General features: G+C 37.9%; 2 protein-coding genes and 1 long non-coding RNA gene across 4 annotated transcripts in view; 1 reads left to right on the top strand and 2 right to left on the bottom strand.

Annotated features, from left to right (window-relative positions):
• Positions 1-18: 18 nt before the first annotated feature.
• On the top strand, positions 19-10314 carry DEPDC4 (DEP domain containing 4). Of its 2 annotated transcripts, XR_007470246.1 has the most exons (5): positions 19-166; positions 2329-2740; positions 3309-3454; positions 9118-10097; positions 10188-10314. XR_007470246.1 is itself a non-coding variant. In XM_049694737.1 (4 exons), the coding sequence occupies exons 1-4, from the start codon at positions 43-45 to the stop codon at positions 9174-9176; spliced, it is 741 nt and encodes a 246-aa protein (XP_049550694.1). In that variant the 5' UTR covers positions 19-42; the 3' UTR covers positions 9177-10127. The 2 variants fall into 2 exon arrangements, 1 of the variants encoding a protein (XP_049550694.1); XM_049694737.1 differs by lacking the exon at positions 10188-10314 and having other exon boundaries at positions 9118-10127.
• On the bottom strand, positions 6251-10270 carry LOC125960516 (uncharacterized). The gene is made up of 2 exons (XR_007470253.1): positions 10049-10270; positions 6251-7993 (listed from the first exon to the last, which is right to left on the bottom strand). It is a non-coding gene; the product is annotated as an uncharacterized LOC125960516 (long non-coding RNA).
• Positions 10315-20196: 9882 nt separating the features above from the next.
• Positions 20197-27477, bottom strand: part of ACTR6 (actin related protein 6) — a 32112-nt gene continuing 24831 nt past the window's right edge. The window contains exon 11 of the mRNA XM_004269491.3: positions 20197-21452. Coding sequence (XP_004269539.1) covers positions 21323-21452 — 130 coding nt within the window. The 3' untranslated portion in view covers positions 20197-21322. The remainder of the gene's footprint in view (positions 21453-27477) is intronic.

Genomic DNA, 27477 nt, shown 5'->3' with positions numbered 1-27477 from the left:
GGCGGGGTTACGGGCCGGGGGAGGAGCCCGGCGGACGAGTTTATGGCGGTTCTTTTGACTCCGTGGTTCCGTAGCCTTGGCAGCCAGAGCCAGTTTCCCGGCCCAGGGCGGAGTGTGTCAAGTTTCGTGAGCCCTAGAGATGTTTTCTGCCGGAAAAGGAGGACAGGTACACCTTTGGATCCTAACCAAATGTGCACCGAAGTGGGGGGACGGCTGAGGGGAGCGGGCGCTTTGGCCTTAGCGCCTCAGGCCTCTGGGGCCCGCCCCTTTCCTGGACCCGCCTCTTTCCCGGCCCACTGCTCTCCCCGTCCCGCTGAGGACGGGCACTGGACCTTTTCAGAAGCTACTCTCCTTGGGGCGTCCTGGAAAGCGGTGCTTCTCAAACTTTAATATACATACAGATCATTTGGGAACTTTGTTAAAATGCAGTTTGGATTCAAGAGTAGGGTCTGATATTCTGCGTTTCTAATAAGTTCCCAGATGATGCCACTGCTGCTGGTCAGCGGGCTACACTTAGAACAAGGGGTTAAAAGTACTAGATGGCAAGTCCTTGAGCACGAGGACTATTTCTTTAACCTAGCCTACTTGTTTAATGACGCTTAGGGGGCAGACGGAAAATACCCCTGTCTCCTCCTCTCATAGATTCCTAGCTTTATCCACCCCACCCTACCCTAACCCAGTCCCTACTCCCTCCTCAAACCCTCCCCGTTTCCACTCCTCGCCCTCCACGCCCTACTCCTGTCTATGCACTGTCCACAGTGTCTCGGGCCAATAGTTCAAGGACAGACAGACAGAAAGCTTCTGTTACAGAAGGCATTTGAAGGTGATGGGCTTTTATTTCTGTCCTAAACATCAGACCATTATGTAAAGTTGGACATCCTGTTTCCAGTTATTCATAGTCAGAGGAAGAAAGAGCTTAAATTCTCAGATTGTAACAACAACGAAAATCTAGAAACAACATTCTAGATGTTTCAACGTATTCCCTTATTAAAAATTTTTTAATAAAAATTTACTGGGGTAGAGGGGAATGAGCAGTGATTGCTAACTATGGGTTTCTTTTTTTTTAATTAATGTTTATTGAAGTATAGTTGCTTTCCAATGTTGTGTTAGTTTCTACTGTACAGCAAAATGAATCAGCTATACATATACATATATCCCCTCTTTTTTGGATTTCCTTCCCATTTAGGTCACCACAGTGCACTAAGTAGAGTTCCCTGTGCTATACAGTATACTCTCATTAGTTATCTATTTTATACATAGTATCAAGAGTGTATATGTGTGTATGGGTTTCTTTTTGAAGTGATAAAATGGTCTGGAGTTAGATAATAGAGATAGCTGCACAGCTTTGTGAATGTACCTAAAAACCATTGAATTGTATGCTTTAAAAGGGTGAATTTTGTGGAATGTGAATTATATCTCAATTTTAAAATTTTACTGTCTACAATTAATTGAAAAAATTATATATGTACGTTATAAAAACTGGAAATATGTATTCTAAAAAGTGAGTATCCTTTCATTACACCTATTTCCTAAAGGTTACTTTGAGGTTTATCCTTCCAGACTTTTCTATTTACATATATTTGTATGTAGGTTGGGAATTCATTTTTGCATAACTAGGATGATAGTATATAAATTGTTCTGCCCAACCTCATTGGTTTTTTGTTTTTACTACTTAATGAAATCCTTCCGTGCTATAAATGTCATTCTTCCTAATGGCTGCTTAATATCCTATAATAAGGCTATTCCATAATTTACTTAACTATTCCCCAGGCACTGGACATTTTCATTGTTTTCAGATTTTCATTATTCCTCACAAACTTTTATTTTTCAAGAAGAACAGCTGGCAGATAAATTGATCAGTTTTTTCAGCTCCTTGCTGTAGATTTCTTTCATGCAATGCTTGTCATTGTTCAAAAGGCAAAAAGAAGAAAGGAAAAGCAGAGTCTGGTGAAGCCACATCTCTGTAATAATCAAGACTCCAATGTGTGTGTACATTCCTTTAAAATGTAGCCTGAAATAATATTCTTCAAGACTAAGTCTAGCTAGTTATTAAGCATGTAACATTAGGATGTATAAATTCACATAGTAGTATATTTCATATCAGTAAAGCAAGTTCCTAGGTTTACTCTGATTTTATTGGCAGACGAACATGTGCAAACTTAGTAAACATATTATAGTTTACACAAGATGGGAAGAGAAGAAACTTAAGAAAGACATTGTTAGCAGATGTGCCATACAAAAGCATAAGGTTGCCAAAACAAAAAAAACTTACATATTTTTGTGTAATCTAAATTTGTTAGAAACATATGTTTAATTTTTTTTTTTCAGGATGCTCTGGTCCTTTTCAAGCTACTCAGCTATGGGATGGTATTATTCACTCCCTTCAGACTCAAGTGGTAATAAAAAGAAGGAGGCATCATTTACGAACATACAGAGACTGTTTTACTGGTTCTGATGCTGTTGATGTAGTACTAAGTCATCTTATGCAAAATACGTGCCTGAGCAGTAATGATATCTCTCGTCTTAAAGGAGTTCGTCTTTGTCAACTTCTAATGAACCATAAAGTATTTGAACCAGTAGAAATGAAGCTATTCAAAAATGAAAAGGAATTGGAATTTGAGGATTCAAACAATAGTCTCTACAGGTTTCTAGGGAATAAATCATCTTATGTTTTTTGCAAAAGAAAAAAGGATTCTGAGACTGGGTTAAATGATGAAATAAAAGCAAAGGAATCTTTAAGGTTAGTGTTAACCAAGATACTGTAATATATTGTTTTTAGTTGCTGGCAGGACAGTCGTCATTGAACAAACCTTGAATATTATGCTTTCTGTTTTTTTCAGAAGTCAATAAAAGAAATAGCCGTGTAAAAATTAATCTTTTCTGCATTTGCTGTAAAACTGTTTTGGAGGACATGATCACAAAAATATTTCAGAATTTGTACCAGGAAAAACTTTATCTCCTCTGATGAATTATATGCTTCCTAATTTTTGAAACATGACTTAGCCAAAGTAGCTAAAGCCAAAGTTATGGAAACGAAACTAGACCAGAAATTTTCTACTCTGTCACAGCAGCCATGATAACCTTAGAATTAACTTTTTTTTTTCTGTTTATTTACAATCCTAACATCCTCTTCTCGTGATATTCTGTTATTTAATACATTTATTACTTGTATCTTTTATTGTAAGCTGCCTGACATCCTTTTTGGAAATAGGAAATGTATAAATAAGTTTTAATAAGTAAATTAAAATGCATATTTGTAATTTTGGCCCTGTATGTAATGGAAAAATTCACATATTATTTCTTAACAGACCAGAAGGCAAAGTGATTTCAAATCCTCTAGCACAAGAGATTGGTGAGGAAAGAATTGAGGAACTTATTGATACAATGAGTGGGACTCTGGCTTTACCTCCAAACATCACAGTTGACAAACCTGTTCTTCCACTTTCAAAAGAAGGTAATTTCAGTTTTCATTACTTTTTTCCGAACTTTGTAAGAAGAGCTGACTTTTTTAAATAGAACTTACTTTTGGAACAGTTTTAGGTTCACAGAAAAATTGAACAGAAAGTACAGAGAGTTCCCATGTGCTCCCTGCCCCCCACACATACCCAGCCTCCCCCACTGTCAACATCCTGCACTGGAGTGGTTATTTGTTATAATCCATGGACCTACATTGATATATCATTATCACCCAAAGCCCACAATTTACAGTAGTGTTCACTCTTGGTGGTGTATATTATGTGGGTTTTGACAAATGTATGATGACTGTATCCACCATTATAGTATCATACAGAATAGTTTCACTGCCCTGAAAATGCTCTGTACTTCACCTGTTCCTCCTTCCCTCCCCGTTACCCCGCTGGCAACCACTGATCTTTTTTTTTTTTTTTTTTTTTGTGGTACGCAGGCCTCTCACTGTTGTGGCCTCTGCTGTTGCGGAGCACTCCAGACACACGGGCCCAGTCGCTCCGCGGCATGTGGGATCCTCCCGGACTGGGGCACGAACCCATGTCCCCTGCATCGGCAGGCAGACTCTCAACCACTGTGCCACCAGGGAAGCCCACCACTGATCTTTTTACTGTCTCCAAGAACTGACTTTTCAAATACAATAGAAGTAGTGTGTTTGGCGTACTGACTCACTACTCCTCTCCCCGTAAGAGTTTCCTTCTACATAGTGATTGCATCACACAAGACAGGTGAGGCAATGTAGATCCAATAACATTTAGTTTATTTTTTTACAATGACCATGATCAGATTAACTGGAGGTACTACAGTCCTTACTACCGGAAAAAAAACATGCAAACTCATTACCAGTCCTTATTATTTATAATGCAAGACCATCTTCTTATGAGCATATCCTTTGCCCATTGTATAAGCTCCTCCCAAACATCTCCCTACTCTTTGCCTTTCAGAACAAACTAGCTAGGCTACCTATTGCTCTAATTCTCTTTACCATTTACTTCATCTATCTACTTGTGGTTTTGTCCTTATAAGGCAACTTAACAGTTGAAAGAAGAGCCGCATACCCAGGGCAATTAGGAGGGTTGCATACACAATTCATTAATGGTTACACACTTTACTGCATGTGGTCAAACCATGATGGAAGTAAGACAAGCATGATTTGCACACTGGAGGAGCAAAGGTTATCAACAATAACTAGGATAAGTGTGATAAGGGAAATGCACGGTGCCCAAAGAAAGGGTGCAGAGTGAGAAAAGAAGAGGGATTAGAAGAAGACTCCGAGAAAGATTAATATTTAGAGGACAGGCTGAAGAAGAGGAGCCAACAAAAGTTCAGTTTTTACCTATTACAAATGAAAAAGAAAAACTTGTCATCATTTTCCCATGAGGATATAGGGTACCTCTAGAAATTTCTAACTAAAGATGGATATAATTGATCAGTAAAGATGCTTATAAAAGTAATTTTCACTTATTGGGCCTTTCTCTGGGCCAGGCAATTTCTTATGCATTTTATATTTATTCTCTGTAATTTAACAATAGCCCTGTAAAGTGAGGGGTAAAACTTCCTTTTTATAGTTTTATAGGAACCATGTCTTATTTATTTATTTATCTTTCTGACAAATGTGGACTGATTGATTAGAGGCTACTTACGATCTCAAGTCTTTACTAAAAGATTGCTAATTTGATTTATTTGGGGCCAATAACTCAGAAGTAGTAAACTCAGATGCCTTTAGGAGCCAGGCAGATTGGAGAGCAGGTGAGTACTTCATTTTCAAACGTGTAGGAAAAATTGTTGTTTTGCTTGAAATGTAGGGCCCTCTTGGCTATTTTTCCTTTTCCCACTTAAGGAAGAGATATAACTATAGGGAAATTAATTTCTACTGTAACAAAACCAACAGGACAATACCATGAAAATGGTAGCTGACACTCAACTTCACTGTTTGGGATACAGTAGGAAGTGGTGGGGTTTGTGGTGAGCTGGAAATGACATTCCAATGCAAATAAGGTAGCCACTAATTCATATCAGCTAACTTTGGTCAGGCATTAATTGAAGCCCGGTGTCATGAGATTTTAAGATTTTTTTTTCTTATTTATTTATTTGTTTATTTTTGCTGCGTTGGGTCTTCATTGCTGCGCATGGGCTTTCTCTAGTTGCGGCGAACGGGGGCCTACTCTTCCTTGTGCAGAGCACAGGCTCTAGGTGTGCAGGCTTCTCATTGTGGTGGCTTCTCTTGTTGCGTAGCACAGGCTCTAGGTGCGCGGGCTTCAGTAATTGTGGCACATGGGCTCAGTAGTTGTGGTTCACAGGCTCTAGAGCACAGGCTTCAGTAGTTGTGGCACACGGGCTTAGTTGCTCCACGGCATGTGGGATCTTCTCGGACCAGGGCGCGAACCCGTGTCTCCTGCACTGGCAGGTGGATTCTTAACCACTGCGCCACCAGGGAAGCCCTCTTAAGATATTTTTAGAGAAGCTTGAAACCCGGAATTTTATATGAAATCTCCCTTTTTTTTTACGGTACGCAGGCCTCTCACTGTTGTGGCCTATCCCGTTGCGGAGCACAGGCTCCGGATGCGCAGGCTCAGCATCGGCAGGCGGACTCTCAACCACTGCGCCACCAGGGAAGCCTGAAATCTCCCATTATTTATACAAGTTAATGCTAGTCAAAATACTTTATAACCAAACAAATCATGACTATGGTCCAAATTTAATACGTAGGCTACTGGCAGTAAAGCTCCACGAGAGATTTACTGTAGCTGTTGCTTTTTTTTTTTTTTTTTTTGCGGTACGCGGGCCTCTCACCGCTGCGGCCTCTCCCGCTGCGGAGCACAGGCTCCGGACGCGCAGGCTCAGCGGCCGTGGCCCACGGGCCCAGCCGCTCCGCGGCACGCGGGATCCTCCCGGACCGGGGCACGAACCCGCGTCCCCTGCATTGGCAGGCGGACTCTCAACCACTGCGCCACCAGGGAAGCCCAGCTGTTGCTTTTGTAATTTTGTTTCATTTAAAGGAAAAACAAAATATTAATGATGATCTGATAATTAGGATAACGAAAAACTTTATTAACCCTTAACATAAATGACCAGAAACCCAAGTTAAAATTAACCTAATACTGTATTTTTATTTAAAAGCAATTTAACTACAATTATCTCTGCTTTGAATAAAATTATAAATAATTAGTAATCTCATTCTCTCCAATCATCAAAATAATTTATAAGCAGGACCAGTAGTTTTTTTTAATATCTGGAATAAACCTATTGATCACCTTAAAAGCTAGATAATATCACTTTATAATTAACATAGCCAGAAAATAAAATCAATATGGCTCATAACCCTGATGTCTATTTAAAGGTCAATCTTGAAAAGAGAAATTGTAATTTAGCAAAGTTAAATTATCCTAACAAATTAATCCATTATATTATTAGCTTTTCTGTTGTATTACTAGAAATGGAAGAATTCTATGATACTGGTTGAATATGTATATGTTATTTATTAGTATGATAGTTATATTATTTTTCTTTCTAAGCTGTGGAACATGTTTGGAAACAAAAAACATTGCTACGTATTCTTCAACTGATTCACATTCCATTCTTAGAAAATATTTTGGAGCCTCCAGTTAAAACACAAAATCTCTAATTAAGTAAAGAGGAAGATCTTGTTATCTCAAACACTTACCTCGACAAAGAGGTTATTCCAAGCTTATGTCTACTTGAGTGAGTGACCATTTTTATTGTCAATTTATAACTAAAATGTTCTTTCACATATTTTGCCCTTGGTATTTTAAGGTGGGAGAACATATTCATATGTATGAGCAGACATCATCATTGATTTAAAAATTAATCACTGTGAATTTTCATTTGATCTAAAATAGAAAGACACTGGTTATGACCTGTGAGAAGATTATTGGAAATCTGAGTGGTTTCATTCATATGAGTTCAGTCATGATTTGTCAATCATTCTTTCCCTGCACCAGCCCTGAGTGTTTTTTCAAAGTTCTATTATTTCCGTTCTATAACCATAAAATAAAAACCATCATGGTTTCTACCAGTTTATTTATTCCTGCTTTAAGAGAATCCTCAGTCTAGTAGGGGAGACATTCATGAAACAAAACATTACAGTCCAATGAAATAAGCCCTATCATAAATCAGTTGCTAGGAACCATAAGTATAAGACCTTGGGTACTGTTGAGATTCCAGCAAAGAGAACTGATATGATGCTTTCTGCCGCATGGGCCAAACAAGAAAAGAACATCAGACTCCAAACCTGAGAACCAGAAAGCTTCAGATCCTACAAGGAGCTTGATGATCAGAGACCTGTGAACCCACTTAGATCGTCAACCATTGTCCTGTTTGCACATGACATGTTTGCTCCTAATTCAACAGGCTGAGAAAGACCTAGCAAATGAGTCTTCCCCAGCCCCTGAGTCAGGGAGAATATAGGGACACCAGCAAAGAAACAGGATTTCTTTAGATGCCTCTGCAGGAAACAGACAGCAGCTAGTCAGCCTTTATGAGCTTCCAAGTAGAAAGTGTAGGTTATCTGCAAGAGAAATGCAATCCAACTGTCATTAATTTTTTCATCTGCAACACTAGGAGCTAGAAGATAATAAGTCACACATGTTAGGCAATATGTTCCATTCAACAGGGGTTGGTGTGGGTGGGGAGAAAAAAGGAAATGGAACGGGAAAGAGAATAGGAGGGAAGAAGGAAAGATATTTGAGGATCACCGAGAATTCATAGAATATATCACTCAGGAACCCCCTCCTAGGAAAATATTTGAGGAAAGATTTTAATCTGACTACAAAGAAATAACCAGAACCCCAAGATGGAGACAGATGAAGAGGAAAGGAAAAATTGGTAGGCAATGAACTTTGGTCTGTGCACTCTCACTATTTTCTCTTCTCCCTAATTTTGTACCCACATATGTGCATGCATACAAACACACATGTACACACAACATATTCGAAGTTGATATGGTAAGGCTGTGTGAGAATGTACAAAATATAAGTGCTAAATAAGATATCAAAAAAAGAAGGACGTAGTATTAAGGGAAATTATAATGAATACTAACCTATCTCAGCAAAACCTGGGGGTGGGGAAGGTGGAGGAGAAGGGGGAATTAAAGGCCTTCCAAAATCATCACTGAAGGGAGGGAGGAGTGAAAGGATCCTAAGTTGCTTATCTTATTGAGGTCGGGAGATAAAAAAGGGGAAAACAGTGTGTGGTGGGATAAACGGTGCATCTTAATGGGGGAAATATTTGGTATCTTATTTTCGAATAGTGATAGAACCATATGCACCTAATGATCAGAGTGGGAAAGGGGAGAGGAAACACCATTGCAATGCAACAGTACAGATGAACTCCTCTGAACAAAATTTAACAAAGTTAGAAACAAATAATGAAAAGGTGGCCCACAAATATTTTAATTCCTTGAAAGTAAAGGTACAGAAAGGTGTGGTGGTATTTGGTGAGGAGAAAAGCTATTCCCTCTCATTTACTCCTTCAGTCATCCAGCAAAAATTATTAAAAAGATTCTCAAAACTAGTTTCTTCTTTAGGTTTGGTTAATTATAAGCTAGATTTTATTGTTTTATCAAACAATGTTTTAGGCAGTTAAATGGAAACGTTAACCATTAATTTATTTTATTTTGTTTTTTACCTCCAGGATTGATAACTGGCTTAATTCAGCAATTGAATGCTTGGAATATTTCCCTGACCAGTTAATAGTTACTGTCAGTGAGCAGTTAGTTCAAAACAGAAATGAAGAGACAAGATTGAATACACAGAAAAAGTTACTCTTTGATGTCATAGTAAAATATTATAATCAAGAGAGAGATTGCTTATTAACTGATGAGTATTTTGATATTCATTCAGGAATTATTGAACTTTTAGGTAAGAGATGTTTAAACTTCAGTTTTTTTGCATAATCTTTTTTAATAATACAAGTTGCAGAAGATTTTATGTATTATATGAGTATTACATTTTAATATTTTTCTTCTATGATGTCAAAGTACTTCATAGAGTCTTTTTTCAATTCACTTGGCCTGCCACGTAAATTGTACTATCAAATGTAATACTGTAGTATAGCAATTAGATCTAAGGTAATTCTATCACAGGGACATTCTAAGAAAAATTTTGATATAGTACTAGAGGATTAAAGAACTGAGGTATCTGGAAATATTGTATTAATTTGATGACCTTTTAGCAAAATAAAAATTGAGTGACACATCATGTCTCTTTTTTAGCTTTGTAGGTGGCCATATAATTTCATGTTAAAAACAAATTGCTGTTTGACAATGCTGGATATAATTATGCAGGTGTTTGGCATAATATGTAGATAATTTCCTGTGTGTTTGAAATATTTCCTAATAAAAACTTTCAAGTGTAAAAAAGAATCTGCAAACCAAACACAGTATCATAGCATTTTAATTGACTGCTACGTACTATAATCTCTGGGGTTTTTTTGTCCCTTGCTTTGTCTTCTTTGTAACCCATGTAACAGAAAATGAGAAAAGAACAGAAGCACTTGAAGCAACACAACTATATCTAAGATTATTGTTGCCCAACGTTAGAGAAGAATTACGATGGCTACTCACTTTTATGGCAACTGCATCAGAACCCAATGCCTACAAATTACAAAAACAGGTGAAAAAAATTGCAATAACAGTTTTACAATCTTCTGCTATTTTTTTTAATAAAAATGATTCAAGTTAATGTTACTCTTTCTGTTTACAGTTTGTTCAAAAAGAGTCATGTACCACAATATTCATTGCAGCTCTATTTACAATAGCCAGGACAAGGAAGCAACCTAAGTGTCCATCAACAGATGAATGGTTAAAGAAGATGTGGCACATATATACAATGGAATATTACTCAGCCATAAAAAGAAACGAAATTGAGTTATTTGTAGTGAGGTGGATGGACCTAGAGTCTGTCATACAGAGTGAAGTAAGTCAGAAAGATAAAAACAAATACCTTATGCTAACACATATACATGGAATCTTAAAAAAAAAAAGGTTCTGAAGAACCTAGGGGCAGGACAGGAATTAATACACAGACATAGAGAATGGACTTGAGGATATGGGGAGGGGGAAGGGTAAGCTGGGACGAAGTGAGAGAGTGGCATGGACATACATACACTACCAAATGTAAAACAGAAGCTAGTGGGAAGCAGCCGCATAGCACAGGGAGATCAGCTCGGTGCTTTGTGATCACCTAGAGGGGTGGGATAGGGAGGGTGGGAGGGAGATGCAAGAGGGAGGAGATATGGTGATATATGTATACGTATAGCTGATTAACTTTGTTATACAGTAGACACTAATACACCATTATAAAGCAGTTATACTCCAATAAAGATGTTAAAAAAAAGTTTTTAGTTATTCTGCACCTAGTTTTTCATCAAAAAATATAATAAATGGAGATTAGGGCCCAGGTTACATAAATGTTTAATTCTACAGTCACTAAACCAAAATTCATGTTTATAGCTTGTGAAATGGGTCCCAGATTCCAACCAGGAATTTAGAATGAACATTTTCTCTACCCTCCTCTTCCTTACCACTTAGCCTCTCCACTTTCTTCTTTCTCACCCTGCTTCCTCCTCTAGGTAAATGAATTCTCCTCTGTCCTACATATGGTTGAGAAGTTAGAAAGGATTTTTTCATTTTTTACTTCCCCTCATGTCAGAACTAGCAGTGCCATAAAGAAACATACTGGTTCAAATATTGTGGCAGGACACAAAGGGAGAAAAGGAACTTGATGTGGGCTGGAGGAAGTGGGGGTATGGGATTCAGGAAGCAGGGAGAAGTGGCTCCAATGACTGGTTTCTGGAGATTAGGGAATGAAGTATTTCAGGGAGATTGAGATGTGGGTATTTATAATAGGGGATCTTGAGCATGCCTAGCTTTTTCCTGTTACAGGGCTTTACCTGTGTTGTCTACTGTATGTCTGGAACATTTTCTCCCAAGTATTTTTATGGCTTACTCCTTCACATCATTTCAGGCCTCTGCTCAAAATGATACCCTCTCAGTAAGACAAAAGCCTTCCCTTACTGAGATAGCTACCCATCTTCTTCATTCTAGCTTCTTATCCTGCTTTATGCTCTCTTAATGGCACTTATCATTACCTGAAACTATATTATGTATTTGCTGATTTTTTGAAATTGTCTTTCTCTCATATGAGAATGTAAATTCTGTGAGTTCAGACTAGATCTGCTTGTTCATCACCTAGAACTGTCCTGGAACGTAGAAATCATTCACTAAATTTTTGTTGAATGACAGAATGAATTAATGGGGATGGCTTCATGTTTGTAAATTTTCAGGACAATAGAAGTTAATGGAAAGGTACCCTGGGGCTCAAGATGAAGGAGCTATGTGGATATGAGGTTCAACATTGGTAGGTCTAGGGGGTGCCCTCTGTAACAATATTAGCTGAGGAATTATTTCCCCCAGATACATGTTATAATCTGGGATTTCTTTTGTATAACCAAAACTGGAAAAGGAGTATTTATCCATTTTAAGAGAATGAAATTATTATGTATTTTAGAGCTACTATTTACATATGGATCATGTAATTACAATGTAAGATTATTTAGACCAGTGCTGTTATGGAAGTACAAATAATTTTTATTATTATAAGAGAACATTGCACTAATGATTGGTTAATCTAGTTTCAGATATACTACATATGTGGGAGTAGAATATAGAATTTTAAGAATTCTAAAAAAGAATTTCAAGTATTTATACCCTTTATAATTCAGAGGCCTTCTGCTACCCGCCCCCTCTCCCCATCTGCAATCCTCTTCCCCTATGCATTGGTCAAAAATATTGAGGGTTTTTTTTTTTTCTATATTGGATTACTGGCTAGAAAAAAATTCATATTAAAAATTTGAAAATATCTGGTTTTATGTAGACACCGGTTACTTTATTGGATCTGGTTAGTAAGAAACTTAAGAAGCTTCTACATGGAGAAGATACAGATGCTATATCAGGTATTGATTCAGTCATTCTTTATCATTAAGTGACTGTTATAGCCACATAAGTTGGAAAGGAGCCAAGGGTGAGTATGTAATAAATATATAATGCTATAAAAGGTGGTTACATTAAGGTTATTTTTTAATATCTCCAGAGCAAGTTCTTCTCTAGTTGTTTTTGGAAGCTCTTTGTTTGATTACCTTTCTTCTAAAAAGGTAAACACTTACTATATCTCATTGCTGCTCCCAGGTCTCACCTTCCCCTCATTTATTACCCACCTGCCTGCTTCCTTGCTCCTGTGCACACTGTTTTTCTTTCTCCTGTTTTTCATTCTCTCTCTCTTTCCCTCCTCTTTTCTAGGAAATGACAAAGTTTTTATAGAGAAGGAGCTTAAACACTTCCCCCTACCCAGTTGAAAAGGCTTCATGATTCTTTTTACTCCATGTCTTTTGGCAATTGATCTGATTCCTTACTTTTAATTTCTTTAAACCATAAAATATTTAAAAGTCAAATTTCCTAAGATTGTCATGTGAGAGACAAAATAAAGTAATAGGTATAACTTTGGGTGCTAGGGCCAAATTGCCTGGGCAAATTAACTTCTTTGTGCCTCACCTTCCTCATCTCCAAAATGAGAATAATAGTATCTACCTTGTTGTTATTAAATATTTAGTATTTATATTAATAATATAACATTGGGGGCTTCCCTGGTGGCACAGTAGTTAAGGATCCACCTGCAAATGCAGGGGACATGGGTTTGAGCCCTGGCCCGGGAAGATCTCATATGCCATGGAACAACTAAGCCCATGCGCCACAGCTACTGAGCCTGCACTCTAGAGCCCGCGAGCCGCGACTACTGAAGTCATGTACCTGGAGCCCATGCTCCGCAACAAGAGAAGCCACCGCAATGAGAAGCCCGTGCACCACAACGAAGAGTAGCCCCCGCTCGCCGCAACTAGAGAAAGCCCGTACGCAGCAACAAAGATCCAACTCAGCCAAAAATAAATAAATAAATAAATTTATAGATAAAAAATAAACACAAAATGAGAGAATACGGTGAATTTCATAATTAAAAAAATAATATAGTTATAAATCACAGATACTATATTTAAATTGTATTATTTAAATACTAAGTACTAATGATGTTTAATATTAATTGACATTAGTATTAAACCCTACTCTGTGTCAGACTGTGCTGAGCACTAACATGCATTTATGAAATTATTCTACACAATAACCTATTATGTAGGCATTATTATTACCCCATTCTATAGGTAAGAACTGAAACTTAGATTAAGTAACTTGACCAACTAGAAATGTAGGTAACATTTCTTCCTTAAAAAAAAAAGTTTTCGGGCTTCCCTGGTGGCGCAGTAGTTGAGAGTCCGCCTGCCGATGCAGGGGATACGGGTTCGTGCCCCCGTCCGGGAAGATCCCACATGCCGCGGAGCAGCTAGGCCCGCTGAGCCTGCGCGTCCGGAGCCTGTGCTGCGCAACGGGAGAAGCCACAACAGTGAGAGGCCCGCGTACCGCAAAAAAAAAAAAAAAAAGTTTTCTAAGGCATTACTAATTTCTAGAAAAGTATTCATAGAGTAGGGCATACATTTATTTGCCAGGATTATTTGGAATTTCTCAGCTAATAGATGCCATTTCCTCCCATTCCCTTCTTTGAACATAGGGCATATGGCCACAGGTCTGTTGCCACATGCATCCTGTTTGATGCTGTTAAACAGATACTAACGAAGTATTCAGAACCTAACATCTGGAATCTTTTTAGATTAATTAGATCTCATCTGACTAATTTCAAAATAAACTTCATTTGGCTGCCATACTATATTAGCTTTTCACATTCAATTTTTCATTAGTTTTGGCTTTGAGGAAAATGGAGGAATTGTAGGCATTTTAACATTTATTTCCATCCAACATTTATTCAACAATATGCTTTAAAGGGAGATAATGAATATAAGTGCTTTGCATTGTGCCGTGTGCTATAAGCACTTGGGAACTGAAGAGTTATCTGATAATATTTTTCCCTAAATAGCTTAACTCTCGTCTCTTCTTGAAGTTTATCCCTTATTCAGTAAAATTGTCAGATGATATCAGTATACAACTTAATTGAATTTTTTAATTGCCTCTGTGTTTGGTGTTGTATGCTCTTTTCTGCATGCTTGAATTGATTACTTGAAATTCATATCTTGATTTAAAATGTTCCTGATATCAAATATTCATCCATCCATCCATTCAATTATTCACTAAACATTTTGAAGATCTACTCTGTGCCAGACTTTGTATAAGCACCGCAAAATACAAGATGTATAAGATAATGCCCCTGCTTGCAATAAGTTTATGTTCCATGTTAAAAGCACCTGGCACTTAGTAGTTACAGATATCAATAGATAGTTGTTGAGTAAATTAATTCAGTGAAAGAACTGAAGTATGAGAGAGACAACCATTTATAAATCAATCATAATAAAATATAAGAGGGATATGTTCAAGCCAGAGGAGGTTATAGAAGACTAGAGGAGGAGGATTACTTGACCTAGTTTGAGGGCATCAGGCTAGGCTTGTGGAGATGATACCTAGGAGTCTTAAAGAACTAGATGCAAGCTAAACCAGAGGAGTGGAGAAGGGGAAGATATTCTGGACAGGAGGAACATTGTGAGCAAAAATAGGTACAGGCTAGAAATTACAGCTGAGCGGTGGCAGGAATTGAAACTAGAGAAATAGATGTCAGATCTTGAAGGGCCTCATTTAGCAGCCAAGGAATTCACTAGGCAGCTGGGGAGGCATTTTTTATTTTTTAAAAAGTGATACGGCTAGATTTATATTTTAGATAGTGCTTAGCAGCAGTTTGGAGAATGGGTTGGCCAGGGGGACTGGAAGCAGAGTTCTTAGGAGACTACTACAATGGTGCAAGTGAGAAATCATGCAGGCCTGTACTGTAGCAGAGACAAGAGGGATGGAGAGGAGGGGACAGGTTTGAGAAATATTTAGGAGGTAAAAGTGGCAACACTTGATTGCATCTGGGGGTCCGAGAGAAAGGGGACTCAAAGATAATTCTCAAGTTTCCAGGTGAGGTGACTGCCACCAATTCAGATAGAAAAACACAGGAGAGGAACATGTGTAGGGAAATGATTGAATCTGTTTTGACCATTTGATTTAAGATATGTGTGGGACATTCTGGTTGATATTTTCAGCAGAGCAGCTGGATGTGCAATTTTGAAGTTCAGGGGAAAGATATGAACTAAAACTAAATATCTGGGAGCATGTGGAAATTGAGGTCATTTAGAGTATGTTGAGCAATATAAGAGGTCCAGGATAAAACATTAAAGAACACTAATCATCAAGGGGTGAGTAAAGAGGAACCTATGACTGAGACAGAGAAGGAATGTTAGAAGGGGAATGAGGTGAAGTCGTCCTCGTAAAGCCAAGGAAATGTAACATTTTAAAGAAGAGGATTGCATGTGGCAGCAGATCAGGACTGCTCCGGACTCTCTGGAGCCAATTAGTGAGAGCTGATTTAGTAGCTTGAGAGGCAAAAGCCAGGTTGCAAGTAGGATGAAAAGGAATGAATGGGTGAGAGATTAAGAGTGGATCTATGATAAGGGAAGAGAGAAGCTGGGAATAACGGGGGCGATGCTAAATCAAGCCAGAGATTTGAGCATAATGACCCGCTGAGAGGTCAAAAGAGATTACTGATGGAGCCAGGCCCTGGAGGAGGCAGGAGGAAATGTCTTCAAGGGCACAGGACCAAGGGTTTGCCTTGAACAGGGGAGGGATATGAAGAGTAAAGTTGATAGTGTGTATGGATATAAATAAATATGTAGGTCCATGGTAGAAAGTTGAAGGAGATCATTAAATGATGAATCCATTTTCCTTGACAAAGTAGGAGGAGGAGACCCTGTTGTCTGAGGAGTTGTAGGGGGACCATTGAATGGATGACATGAGAAAAAAGGAATAGTTTGAAGTAGACAGGGAACGGGAAAAGCAGTTGAGAAAAGACAAATAAATGGACTGATGAGTAATTCTGAGGATCCAGATGAAGTAGATTATAAATTTTAGTGATGCCAATTTGGACAGTAATTTTCTCAGCAGCACTTATATACTTGAATGTTCAAGTGTAAAAGGTGGATTCAAGCATTGATTAAGGGCTGAAATTTTGCTTTGTCAGGTGTTGCAGAAAGATTGGAGTGCAAGAAGATTGAGGACACAAATTAGTGAGAAAGTGGTTCAGATGATCCGATATGTGTCTGACTCAGGATGGGAAAAAAGAGATGATGAACAAAGAAAAATGGCACATCGCTCTGAGATTGACGAGAGTTGTGACAGAGCTAAAGGCAGTATGGCATAGTATAGGGACCCCAAACCCTGGGAGTGGGACAATCCCAGGTTCAGATCCTAGCTAGCCATGTGGTCCAAGCTTCTGTTCTTTATCGATAAGGCAGGGCTGTTAATAATAATACCTGCACACTTACACCTTAGAACATTGAAGATATAATGAGAAAAAGTACAAAAAGCTTGACACATGGTAAGCACTCATTGTAAGCTATTTTTTTTAATATCAATTTATTTATCTTACTTTTGGCTGGGTTGGGTCTTTGTTGCTGCGCGCGGTCTTTCTCTAGTTGTGGTGAGCAGGGGCTACTCTTCGTGCGTGGGCTTCTCACTGCGGTGGCTCCTCTTGTTGCAGAGCACGGGCTCTAGGTGCCCAGGCTTCAGCAGTTGTGGCTCGCAGGCCCTAGAGCGCAGGCTCAGTAGTTGTGGCACATGGGCTTAGTTGCTCCGCGGCATGTGGGATCTTCCCGGATGAGGGCTCGAACTCGTGTCCCCTGCATTGGCAGGTGGATTCTTAACCACTGCACCACCAGGGAAGTCCCGTAAGTTATTATTGTATTATTATTTGAAGGACAATAGATTCTGAATAGAGAGTTAGGTGTAGGATTTTAAGTTTTCAGAGGCAGTGTAATACCAGGTGTCACCATAGGTGTGTTTAAGTGAAGCTGTGTTTATAGTGAAAATAGGCAAACCCCTAATATTAATGGGCTTTAGGATTTCAAAGGTTACCCTGATTGAGAGGTGCTTTCGTGTGTCTGGAGGCTAAGGCGTCCCCATCTGTAGATCAGCCTAGGGAGAGGCTTGGTTGATTGGTTGACTGTACATGCTAAGACAGCTCACAGAGCAGTGAAAAAACACTGCTCATGTTCATGAAATTCTTTGTCCATGTTTTGCACATGCTTCTGATAGGGCTCAGGACACACTACCGCAAAATATGGCACCTGACATATTGAATATTTTAAGCTGAAAGGGCTTGAGAAAATGCAGAAGCAGGAGGATCACTCTGACCTACTTCCCCCTTGTCCTTCCTCCCTGAAACTGGCCATAAAACCCTCATATGAGAGATGCCCTCCTTATACCCAGAGGAAAGGAGTATCCTTAGCTCCAAAGACAAAGGGAGGCCAAGAAGAATCTAAACAAACAGACCTTGCTAAGTTTTCCCCAGTTTATTACGATTACGTCATTCTCCTTAACGTGTCACGTTCCTCCAGGACTGTGCACTCTTCAGCAAACTGGCATAAAAGTACATAGGTTCGGGGCTTCCCTGGTGGCGCAGTGGTTGAGAGTCCACCTGCCGATGCAGGGGACACGGGTTTGTGCCCCGGTCCGGGAAGATCCCACATGCTGCGGAGCGGCTAGGCCCGTGAGCCATGGCCGCTGAGCCTGCGCGTCTGGAGCCTGTTATAGCAACCTATTTTTGAAGTATAGTTGAATTACAATGTTGTGTTAATTACTGCTCTACAGCAAAGTGACTCAGTTACACATATATATTCTTTTTCATTATGGTTTATCACAGGATATTGAATATAGTTCCCTGTACAGCAACCTATTCTTGTTGCAATAAATGCAACTGCCTCACCAATCTCTTACAGAATGTTATTTATAAAATTTTTAAAATTTTATTCCATAAGGGGACTTTTTTTTTTTTGGCCACACCACACAGCTTGCAGGATCTTAATTCCCGGCTTGAACCCAGGCCACTACAGTGAAAGCACCGAGTCCTACCACTGGACTGCCAGGGAAGTCCCCCAAGGGGTCATTCTTTTTTTTTTTTTTTTTTTTCCGGTATGTGGGCCTCTCACTGTTGTGGCCTCTCCCGTTGCAGAGCACAGGGTCCCGGGGTTGGATCACTGGTAGGGGAACTAAGATCTTGCAATCCAGGCAGCACAGCGCCCCCCCAACCAAAAAAAGGGAGTCGCGCTCAGTGTTTCCAATTCATTCTTTTACTGTCTAATCCATGATCTCCTCTATTTGTCCTGAATTAAAACGTCTCTGGAATTGCTCTTACGTCTCTAGTAGTTTCCTCCTGCCCTGATCTGGCACATACGTTTTCTTGTTTCTCTAACAACCTAATCCCATTTGTTTTCCATCTTTTAGGAATTCTTCCACATTTGTTCATCAGTGCCACCCTTTTTATTTCCTAGAGTCCCCTTAAGGATTTACTCTACTATCAAAATATAATATGAACTATTTCATGCACACAATAAAGATTCTAATATAATGAATACCCATGTGCCCACCAACCCAGCTTGAGACATAATATATCACAAAAAGCACTGAAGTAAGTGTTCCCTGTGCATTCCTCCACTAGAAATTGTTTAAAGGGATTTCGGACAGGTAAAGTAGGTGAACGTGATCAGTTTGCCACGTCAAGCCAATCACCACTGAATTAAAAAATTCAAAACCAAGATAGAAAAGTGTTGGAGAGAATTATCCTATCTTGATTAGTCATTGATGTAAACCCTAATCCTCTACTGTCTTAAGGTGCATATTATGCATGGCCAATGCTAGAACACTGTTTCCATGCATGCAATTTGCAGCACAAAATTATAAACTCTAACGTGGCTAAGTTCTCGCTCAATACTTCTAGTGAATCTCAAATCAGGATCTTTAACATCTTTCAAAAATAGATAACCTTGTTATTATTTAGAGATAATGTTAAATGTTCTCTTTGAAGTCAACTTACTGTATAATATTAAAACATTATCTCTAGCAATAAAGTTTCAAAATTAGGCAGGTGTTAAAATTGATGGGAGCTTCAAGGCTAGAGATAAACGATTAGCATCTATGTTCATTAATTTCAGAAATGAATTTTTAGTGTCTCAAAAATAAGCACTATGAGACCTACACTGTGAACAGAAATTAGTGTACTGTAGTAAGCATGTGACACACACATTATTCTCAGCAGAACAAAATGGGAAACATCAAGCTAGGGCATGTTTTGGAAATGCAGCTTTGAGGAATTCCCCGGTTCCTCATACGAAAAACATCTTGGTTGTTGATGATAGTATTCTGCCTGCAAGATGAGGTCCTGGTAGGTCAAGGAAAGCCCTTTAAATGGTGACTTACCTTTATAACTCTAACTGCATCACCCTGAAATTCTAGCACAGTTACACTGTTACGCTGTATGGTTGCAAAAACTTCTTTTATGCCACCAGCATCTTTTTGCTACACTCTCCACAGATTATATGCTAGTACCTGGGTATCATACAAACACAATCAATTTGCAACTCTGCAATGATAACAAGTAATGTAACTAGCCTAGGTCTAGGAAGGACTGACCAGGCCCTAACTAATACAGATCTTCTTTGATTAAGTCAAAAATGCATTTACTACACCTCACCTACCAAACACCATAGCTTGCTTAGTCTAGCCTACCTTATACGCGCTCAGAATATTTACATTAGCCTAAAGTTGGGCAAAATCATCAAACACAAAGCCTATTTTATAATTAAGTGTGGAATATTTCATAATTTATTGAATATTGTGCTGAAAGTGAAAAACAGAATGGTTGGTGGGTACAGAATGGTTGTAAGCATATTGGTTGTTTACCCTGACTGGGACCTGTGGCTCACTGCCGCTGCCCAGCATCACAAGAGAGAAACATACCAAATATCGCTAGCCCAGGAAAATATTAAAGTGCAAAATCTGAAGAACAGTTTCTAATGAGTGCATATTGCGTTCACACCATTGTAAAGTCAAAAAATCATTAAGTCGCTATAATCCAAATATAATTGTAGTGGACAGCTCTTTCACCCTGCCCAGCATCTGTCTCTTCACCTTAATTTTCCTTTGGGAAACTACCTTCTTTCACTCTAGGCTATCTTAGTAGGGCTGTTAAAATCCATGAAGCCATGGGGTAGGCACATGATCCAAGCTAAGGTAAAGAGATTGGCAGGAATTTGATTCATGAGCCCAATGACACAAGAATTTCATCCTAAAAAATGGTATAGTATTTTTATGAGTGAAATAATACATTTCTGCAACACAGTACTGACCAAAAACACTTTAACAAATTGGCTTTGGTCTTCATGCTTTCAAACTTAGGCTAAGTAAAAAATAAACATTACATACACATAGATTAGTTTTTCTAACTTTAGTATATACAAATAAAAATGACAATTAAAAGATAAAATACTTCGCTCTAGAAGAAAGAGAGAAATCATATCAGCCTGAAAATACTCTGGCCAATTCCTAGTCAGTCACACAAAACTACCTTCTAAGGAAACCTGACCAGTGAGACAGTTAAGTTTGTGCTTTTAGCTATAAAGAATTAAACTTAAAATACACTCACTCTTTCATCTTCTAATGAAAGATAACTTAGTCTCGGAAACAGCATAAGCATTGTTATAGTAAGTCTAGCTCCTAAATGAAAATTTGGGCTGAGTTACAGTTTACTTACTAACCTAGGTAAGAAACCTTTGAAAATCAGCCATGGATCAAAGTATTTACATAAGTTCAAGATGTTATCTTATCTTAGGATGAAAGTTAACACAGGTCCTTAACTTCCTTTAAAAAGAACATTGAAAATTAAACCTTTGTCACAGTCAAAACTTTCAGAAACGTTTCTTAAATATCAAATTTCTCTTCACAGATGCTATGTCCATTTTCTTCATAATCTTCTCTTGTTACCACCATATCTTCAAAATCATCATTCTCCGATATCAATTTTCCACCTTCCCAGGCATAAGTAATAGGGCTAAAAATAAAGGTAAAATAAGTGAACCCAGATGATTTTACAGAACTGAAATGCCAGAAACGTTAATTAGTAACTAAAATGTGGCAATCTCTACACAACCTGATTTAACAGAAAATCATTTAAAGTGTGAAAATAAGCATAAACTTCATAGGAGTAAAGCAAACTTGGAAAGGAAAGTTGGTCACCACTACAAGTAAGTGTTCTTTTCATTTTCCCTGTGCCCTGAATTTATGGACCTTCTACCTCTAATAAAAAACAAGAATACAAGCAAAATACAAAAAATGCATAAAAATAAAAACACTGTAATAACTGAGTCTAACTTTTGTACATGGCAAAGATATGTCATCAAATCAATTCACCCAGCAACCAATGAAATAGATATTATAACTCCCACTTTATAGATTTGGAAAATGAGGTTCAGAGAGGTTAAGACTGAAACTAGGATTCAACTCGGAACTGTTTTCACACAGTCTGTGCTTTTGCTCCTATACTTTGTTGCCTCTAATAAATGAGACATTTAAAAACCACAGTGCATGATAAACTTGCTACATGGTAGGACATGGACAATAAGCAAAATTAGAGCACATCAAACTTTTAGTTTAATTTTATGTACAACCAAGTTAATTGGTTGTAATTCTGTGTAATTGGTTGAATTTGTGTAATTCTACTTCTACTCTTCCTCTCCCCCAATTCAGCTTTAAATATGAAAAATGATAAAGAAAAAAGTGTTTTCCTTACTATATTACATTTCCTAACCTTAAAAAAACCTAAATATATATCTATCTATAAAATCAGATGTGCAATAAAGATTTGATGAATAAAAGAATAAAAACTATTTCTATAGATCCCTTGGCCTGTAATGTATGCATGACTTACACTTAAAATGCAGGATAAAAATCCAATATGCTTCATATTCTAAAGCGTATATGAACATTAATGCTGATAAAAATCATTCCAATATCTAATGATAATTTATTCTTTTATCTGATAGCTATAAAATTAAGTGATCTGATGAGGGTCTTCTATTAACTGCTATTGATTTTGAAAAATTCTTCTTTAGCTTTGAAACAAACCTCTAAAATTAAAAATCAGGTCTTGTTTGCAACTCTGCCGCTTAAAACAGTGGAGCAGTGACGGGGGATTATTTAGACTAGATTTCGTGAGAACTTCTGCCTCCAGATAAAGAGAACTGAATTTTAGTCTGGTTACTGCTATTAACTTATCATAAGACCTTTGCTAACTCATGAGCCCTTGTTTATTTACAAATAAGTACAAAGAAGAGGATGATCTATAAGCCTTTCTTACAGCTCTAAAATTATACCTTAATTATCTGATTTTTCTCATAAAACAGGATAGGGGGTACATATAAAAGTTTTGAATTATAAAAAAAATGACTACTTAAATGTAAAAGTTTAAGTATTTTAAATTATTTAAAAACATTCCAAAACAACTTACCAATTGACATAATTTATCTTGGTTAAATTCTCAGATTTCTATTCTTCATAGAAACTCTCAAGAAATGGCATATCTCAGATAAATCAAATAGATAAAGTTTTTAAAATTTATTTTATTTTTTATTTCTTTTTGGCTGCGTTGGGTCATCATCGCTGTGTGCGGGCTTTCTCTAGTTGCGGCGAGCAGGGGCTACTCTTCATTGTTGTGCATGGGCTTCTCATTGCGGTGGCTTCTCCTGTTGCAGAGCACAGGCTCCAGACGCACAGGCTTCAGTAGTTGTGGTACTCGGGCTCAGTAGTTGCAGTTCACGGGCTCTAGAGCCCAGGCTCAGTAGTTGTGACGCACAGGCTTAGTTGCTCTGCGGCATGTGGGATCTTCCTGTACCAGGGCCTGAACTCGTGTCCCCTGCATTGGCAGGTGGATTCTTAACCACTGCTCCACGACGGAAGTCCCAAATCGAATAAATAACCTAAGTGATTTGCCTGTAAAAAATCTCCAAGTAATGATGACTGATTCACTATAGGGAAGTGATCTTACAGTAACTGAGCACCCATTATGTACCAACAATAATGGATGCTACTTCACATACTTCATCCCCTTTCATCCACTGAAAGTAAAGTTTTCATTTCTTTTTTTTAAATTTAATTTTATTTTTTATACAGCAGGTTCTTATTAGTCATCAATTTTATACACATCAGTGTATACATGTCAATCCCAATCGCCCAATTCATCACACCACCATCCTCACCCCCACACGGCTTCCCCGCCTTGGTGTCCATACGTTTCTTCTCTGTGTCTCAACTTCTGCCCTGCAAACTGGTTCATCTGTACCATTTTTCTAGCTTCCACATACATGCGTTAATATACAATATTGTTTTTCGCTTTCTGACTTACTTCACTCTGTATGACAGTCTCTAGATCCATCCACGTCTCAACAAATGATCCAATTTCATTCCTTTTTATGGCTGAGTAATATTCCACTGTATATATGTACCAAATCTTCTTTAGCCATTCGTCTGTCAATGGGCATTTAGGTTGCTTCCATGACCTGGCTATTTTAAATAGTGCTGCAATGAAAACTGGGGTGCATGTGTCCTTTTGAATTATGGTTTTCTCTGGGTATATGGCCAGTAGTGGGATTGCTGGGTGGTATGGTAGTACTATTTTTAGTTTTTTAAGGAACCTCCATACTGTTTTCCATAGTGGCTGTATCAATTGACATTCCCACCAACAGTGCAAGAGGGTTCCCTTTTCTCCACACCCTATCCAGCATCTATTGTTTGCAGATTTTCTGATGATGCCTATTCTACCTGGTGTGATGTGATACCTCATTGTAGTTTTGATTTGCATTTCTCTAATAATTAGTGATGTTGAGCAGCTTTTCATGTGTTTCTTGGCCATCTGTATGTCTTTTTTGGAGAAATATCTGCTTAGGTCTTCTGCCCATTTTTGGACTGGGTTGTTTAATATTGAGCTGCATGAGCTGTTTATTATTTGGGATATTAATCCTTTGTCGGTTGCTTCATTTGCAAATATTTTCTCCCATTCTGAGGGCTGTCTTTTCATCTTGTTTATGGTTTCCATTGCTGTGCAAAAACTTTGAAGTTTCATTAGGTCCCATTGTTTATTTTTCTTTTTATTTCCATTACTCTAGGAGGTGGATCAAAAAAGATCTTACTGTGATTTATGTCAAAGAGTGTTCTTCCTATGTTTTCCTCTAAGAGTTTTACAGTGTCCAGTCTTACATTTAGGTCTCGAATCCATTTTGTTTATATTTGTGTATGGTTTTAGGGAGTGCTCTAATATCATTCTTTTACATGCAGCTGTCCAGTCTTCCGAGCACCAATTATTAAAGAGACTGTCTTTTCTCCATTGTATATCCTTGCCTCCTTTGTCATAGATTAGTTGACCATAGGTGCATGGGTTTATCTCTGGGCTTTCTATCTTGTTCCATTGATCTATATTTCTGTTTTTCTGCCAATACCATGTTGTCTCGATTACTGTAGCTTTGCAGTACAGTCTGCAGTCAGGGAGTCTGATTCCTCCAGCTCCGCTTTGTTCACTCAAGACTGCTTTGGCTATTCGTGGTCTTTTGTGTCTCCATACAAATTTTAAGATTTTTTTGTTCTAGCTCTGTAAAAAATGCCACTGGTAATTTGATAGGGATTGCATTGAACTTGTAGATTGCTGTGGGTAGTACAGTCATTTTCACAATATTGATTCTTCCAATCCAAGAACATGGTATATCTCTCCATTTGTTGGTACCATCTTTAATTTCTTTCATCAGTATCTTATAGTATTCTGCATACAGGTCTTTTGTCTCCCTAGATAGGTTTATTCCTAGGTATTTTATTCTTTTTCTTGCAATGGCAAATCGGAGTGTTTCCTTAATTTCTCTTTCAGATTTTTCATCATTAGTGCATAGGAATGCAAGAGGTTTCTGTGCATTAATTTTGTATCCTGCAACTTCACCAAATTCATTGATTAGTTCTAGTAGTTTCTTGGTGGCATCTTTAGGATTCTCTATGTATGGTATCATGTCATATGCAAACAGTGACAGTTTTACTTCTTCTTTTCCAATTTGTATTCCTTTTATTTCTTTTTCTTCTCTGATTGCCGTGGCTAGGACTTCCAAAACTATGTTGAATAACAGGGGTGAGAGTGGACATCCTTGTCTTGTTCCTGATCTTAGAGGAAATGCTTTCAGTTTTTCACCATTGAGAATGATGTTTGCTGTGGGTTTGTCGTATATGGCATTTATTATGTTGAGGTAGGGTCCCTCTATGCCCACTTTCTGGAGAGTTTTTACCATAAATGGGTGTTGAATTTTGTCAAAAGCTTTTTCTGCATCTATGGATATGATCATATGGTTTTTCTTCTTCAATTTGTTAATATGGTGTATCACATTGATTGATTTGTGTATATTGAAGAATCCTTGCATCCCTGGATAAATCACACTTGATCATGGTGTTGATGGTGTTAATGTGTTGTTGGATTCTGTTTGCTAGTATTTTGTTGAGGATTTTTGCATCTATATTCCTCAGTGATATTGGTCTGTAATTTTCTTTTTCTGTAGTATCTTTCTTTGGTTTTGGTTTTGGTTTGGTTTGGTTTTGGTATCAGGGTGATGGTGGCCTCATAGAATGAGTTTGGGAGTGTTCCTTCCTCTGCAATGTTTTGGAAGAGTTTGAGAAGGATGGGTGTTAGCTCTTCTCTAAATGTTTGATAGAATTCACCTGTGAAGCCATCTGGTCCTGGACTTCTGTTTGTTGGAAGATTTTTAATCACAGTTCCAATTTCATTACTTGTGATTGGTCTGTTTATATTTTCTATTTCTTCCTGGTTCAAGCTTTGAAGGTTATACCTTTCTAAGAATTTGTCCATTTCTTCCAGGTTATCCATTTTATTGGCATAGGGTTGCTTATAGTAGTCTCTTAGAATGCTTTGTATTTCTGTAGTGTCTGTTGTAACTTCTCCTTTTTCATTTCTAATTTTATTGATTAGAGTCCTCTCCCTCTTTTTCTTGATGAGTCTGGCTAATGGTTTATCCATTTTGTTTACCTTCTCAAAGAACCAGGTTTTAGTTTTATTGATCTTTGCTATTGTTTTGTTTCTATGTCATTTATTTCTGCTCTGACCTTTATGATTTCCTTCCTTCTGCTAACTTTGTTTTGTTCTTCTTTCTCTAGTTCCTGTAGGTGTAAGGTTAAATTGTTTCAGATTTTTCTTGTTTCTTGAGGTAGGCTTGTATAGTTATAAACTTCCCTCTTAGAACTGCTTTTACTGCATTCCATAGGTTTTGCATCATCGTGTTTTCATTGTCATTTGTCTCTATGTATTCTTTGATTTCCTCTTTAATTTCTTCAGTGATCTCTTGGTCATTTAGTAAAGTATTGTTTACCCTCCATGTGTTTGTGATTTTTATGTTTTTTTCCCTGTAATTCACTTCTAATCTCATAGCGCTGCAGTCAGAAAAGATGCTTGATATGATTTCAATTTTCTTAAATTTACTGAGGCTTGATTTGTGACCCAAGATGTTATCTGTCTTGGACAATGTTCCGTGCGCATTTGAGGAGAAAGTGTAATCTGCTGTCTTTGGATGGAGTGTCCCATAAATATCAATTAAATCTATCTGGACTATTGTGTCATTTAAAGGTTCTGTTTCCTTATTTATTTTCATTTTGGATGATCTGTCCATTGGTGTAAGTGAGGTGTTAAAGTCCCCCACTATTATTGTGATACTGTTGATTTCCTTTTATAACTGTTAGCAGTTGCCTTATGTGAGGTGCTCCTATGTGGAGGGCATATATATTTATAATTGTTATATCTTCTTCCTGGATTGATCCCTTGATCATTATGTAGTGTCCTTCCTTGTCTCTTGTAACATTCTTTATTTTAGAGTCTTTTATCTGATCTGAGTATTGCTATTCCAGCTTTTGATTTCCATTTGCATGGAATATCTTTTTCCATCCCCTCACTTGCAGTCTGTATGTGTCCCTAGGTCTGCAGTGGGTCTCTTGTAGACAGCATATAGATGGGTCTTGGGTTTGTATGCATTCAGCAAGCCTGT

The sequence above is a fragment of the Orcinus orca genome, chromosome 11 (assembly GCF_937001465.1).
Source record: "Orcinus orca chromosome 11, mOrcOrc1.1, whole genome shotgun sequence".
NCBI lineage: Eukaryota > Metazoa > Chordata > Mammalia > Artiodactyla > Delphinidae > Orcinus > Orcinus orca.
Note: the sequence above shows the minus strand (reverse complement) of the source record. Positions and strands in the feature narration are given on the sequence as shown.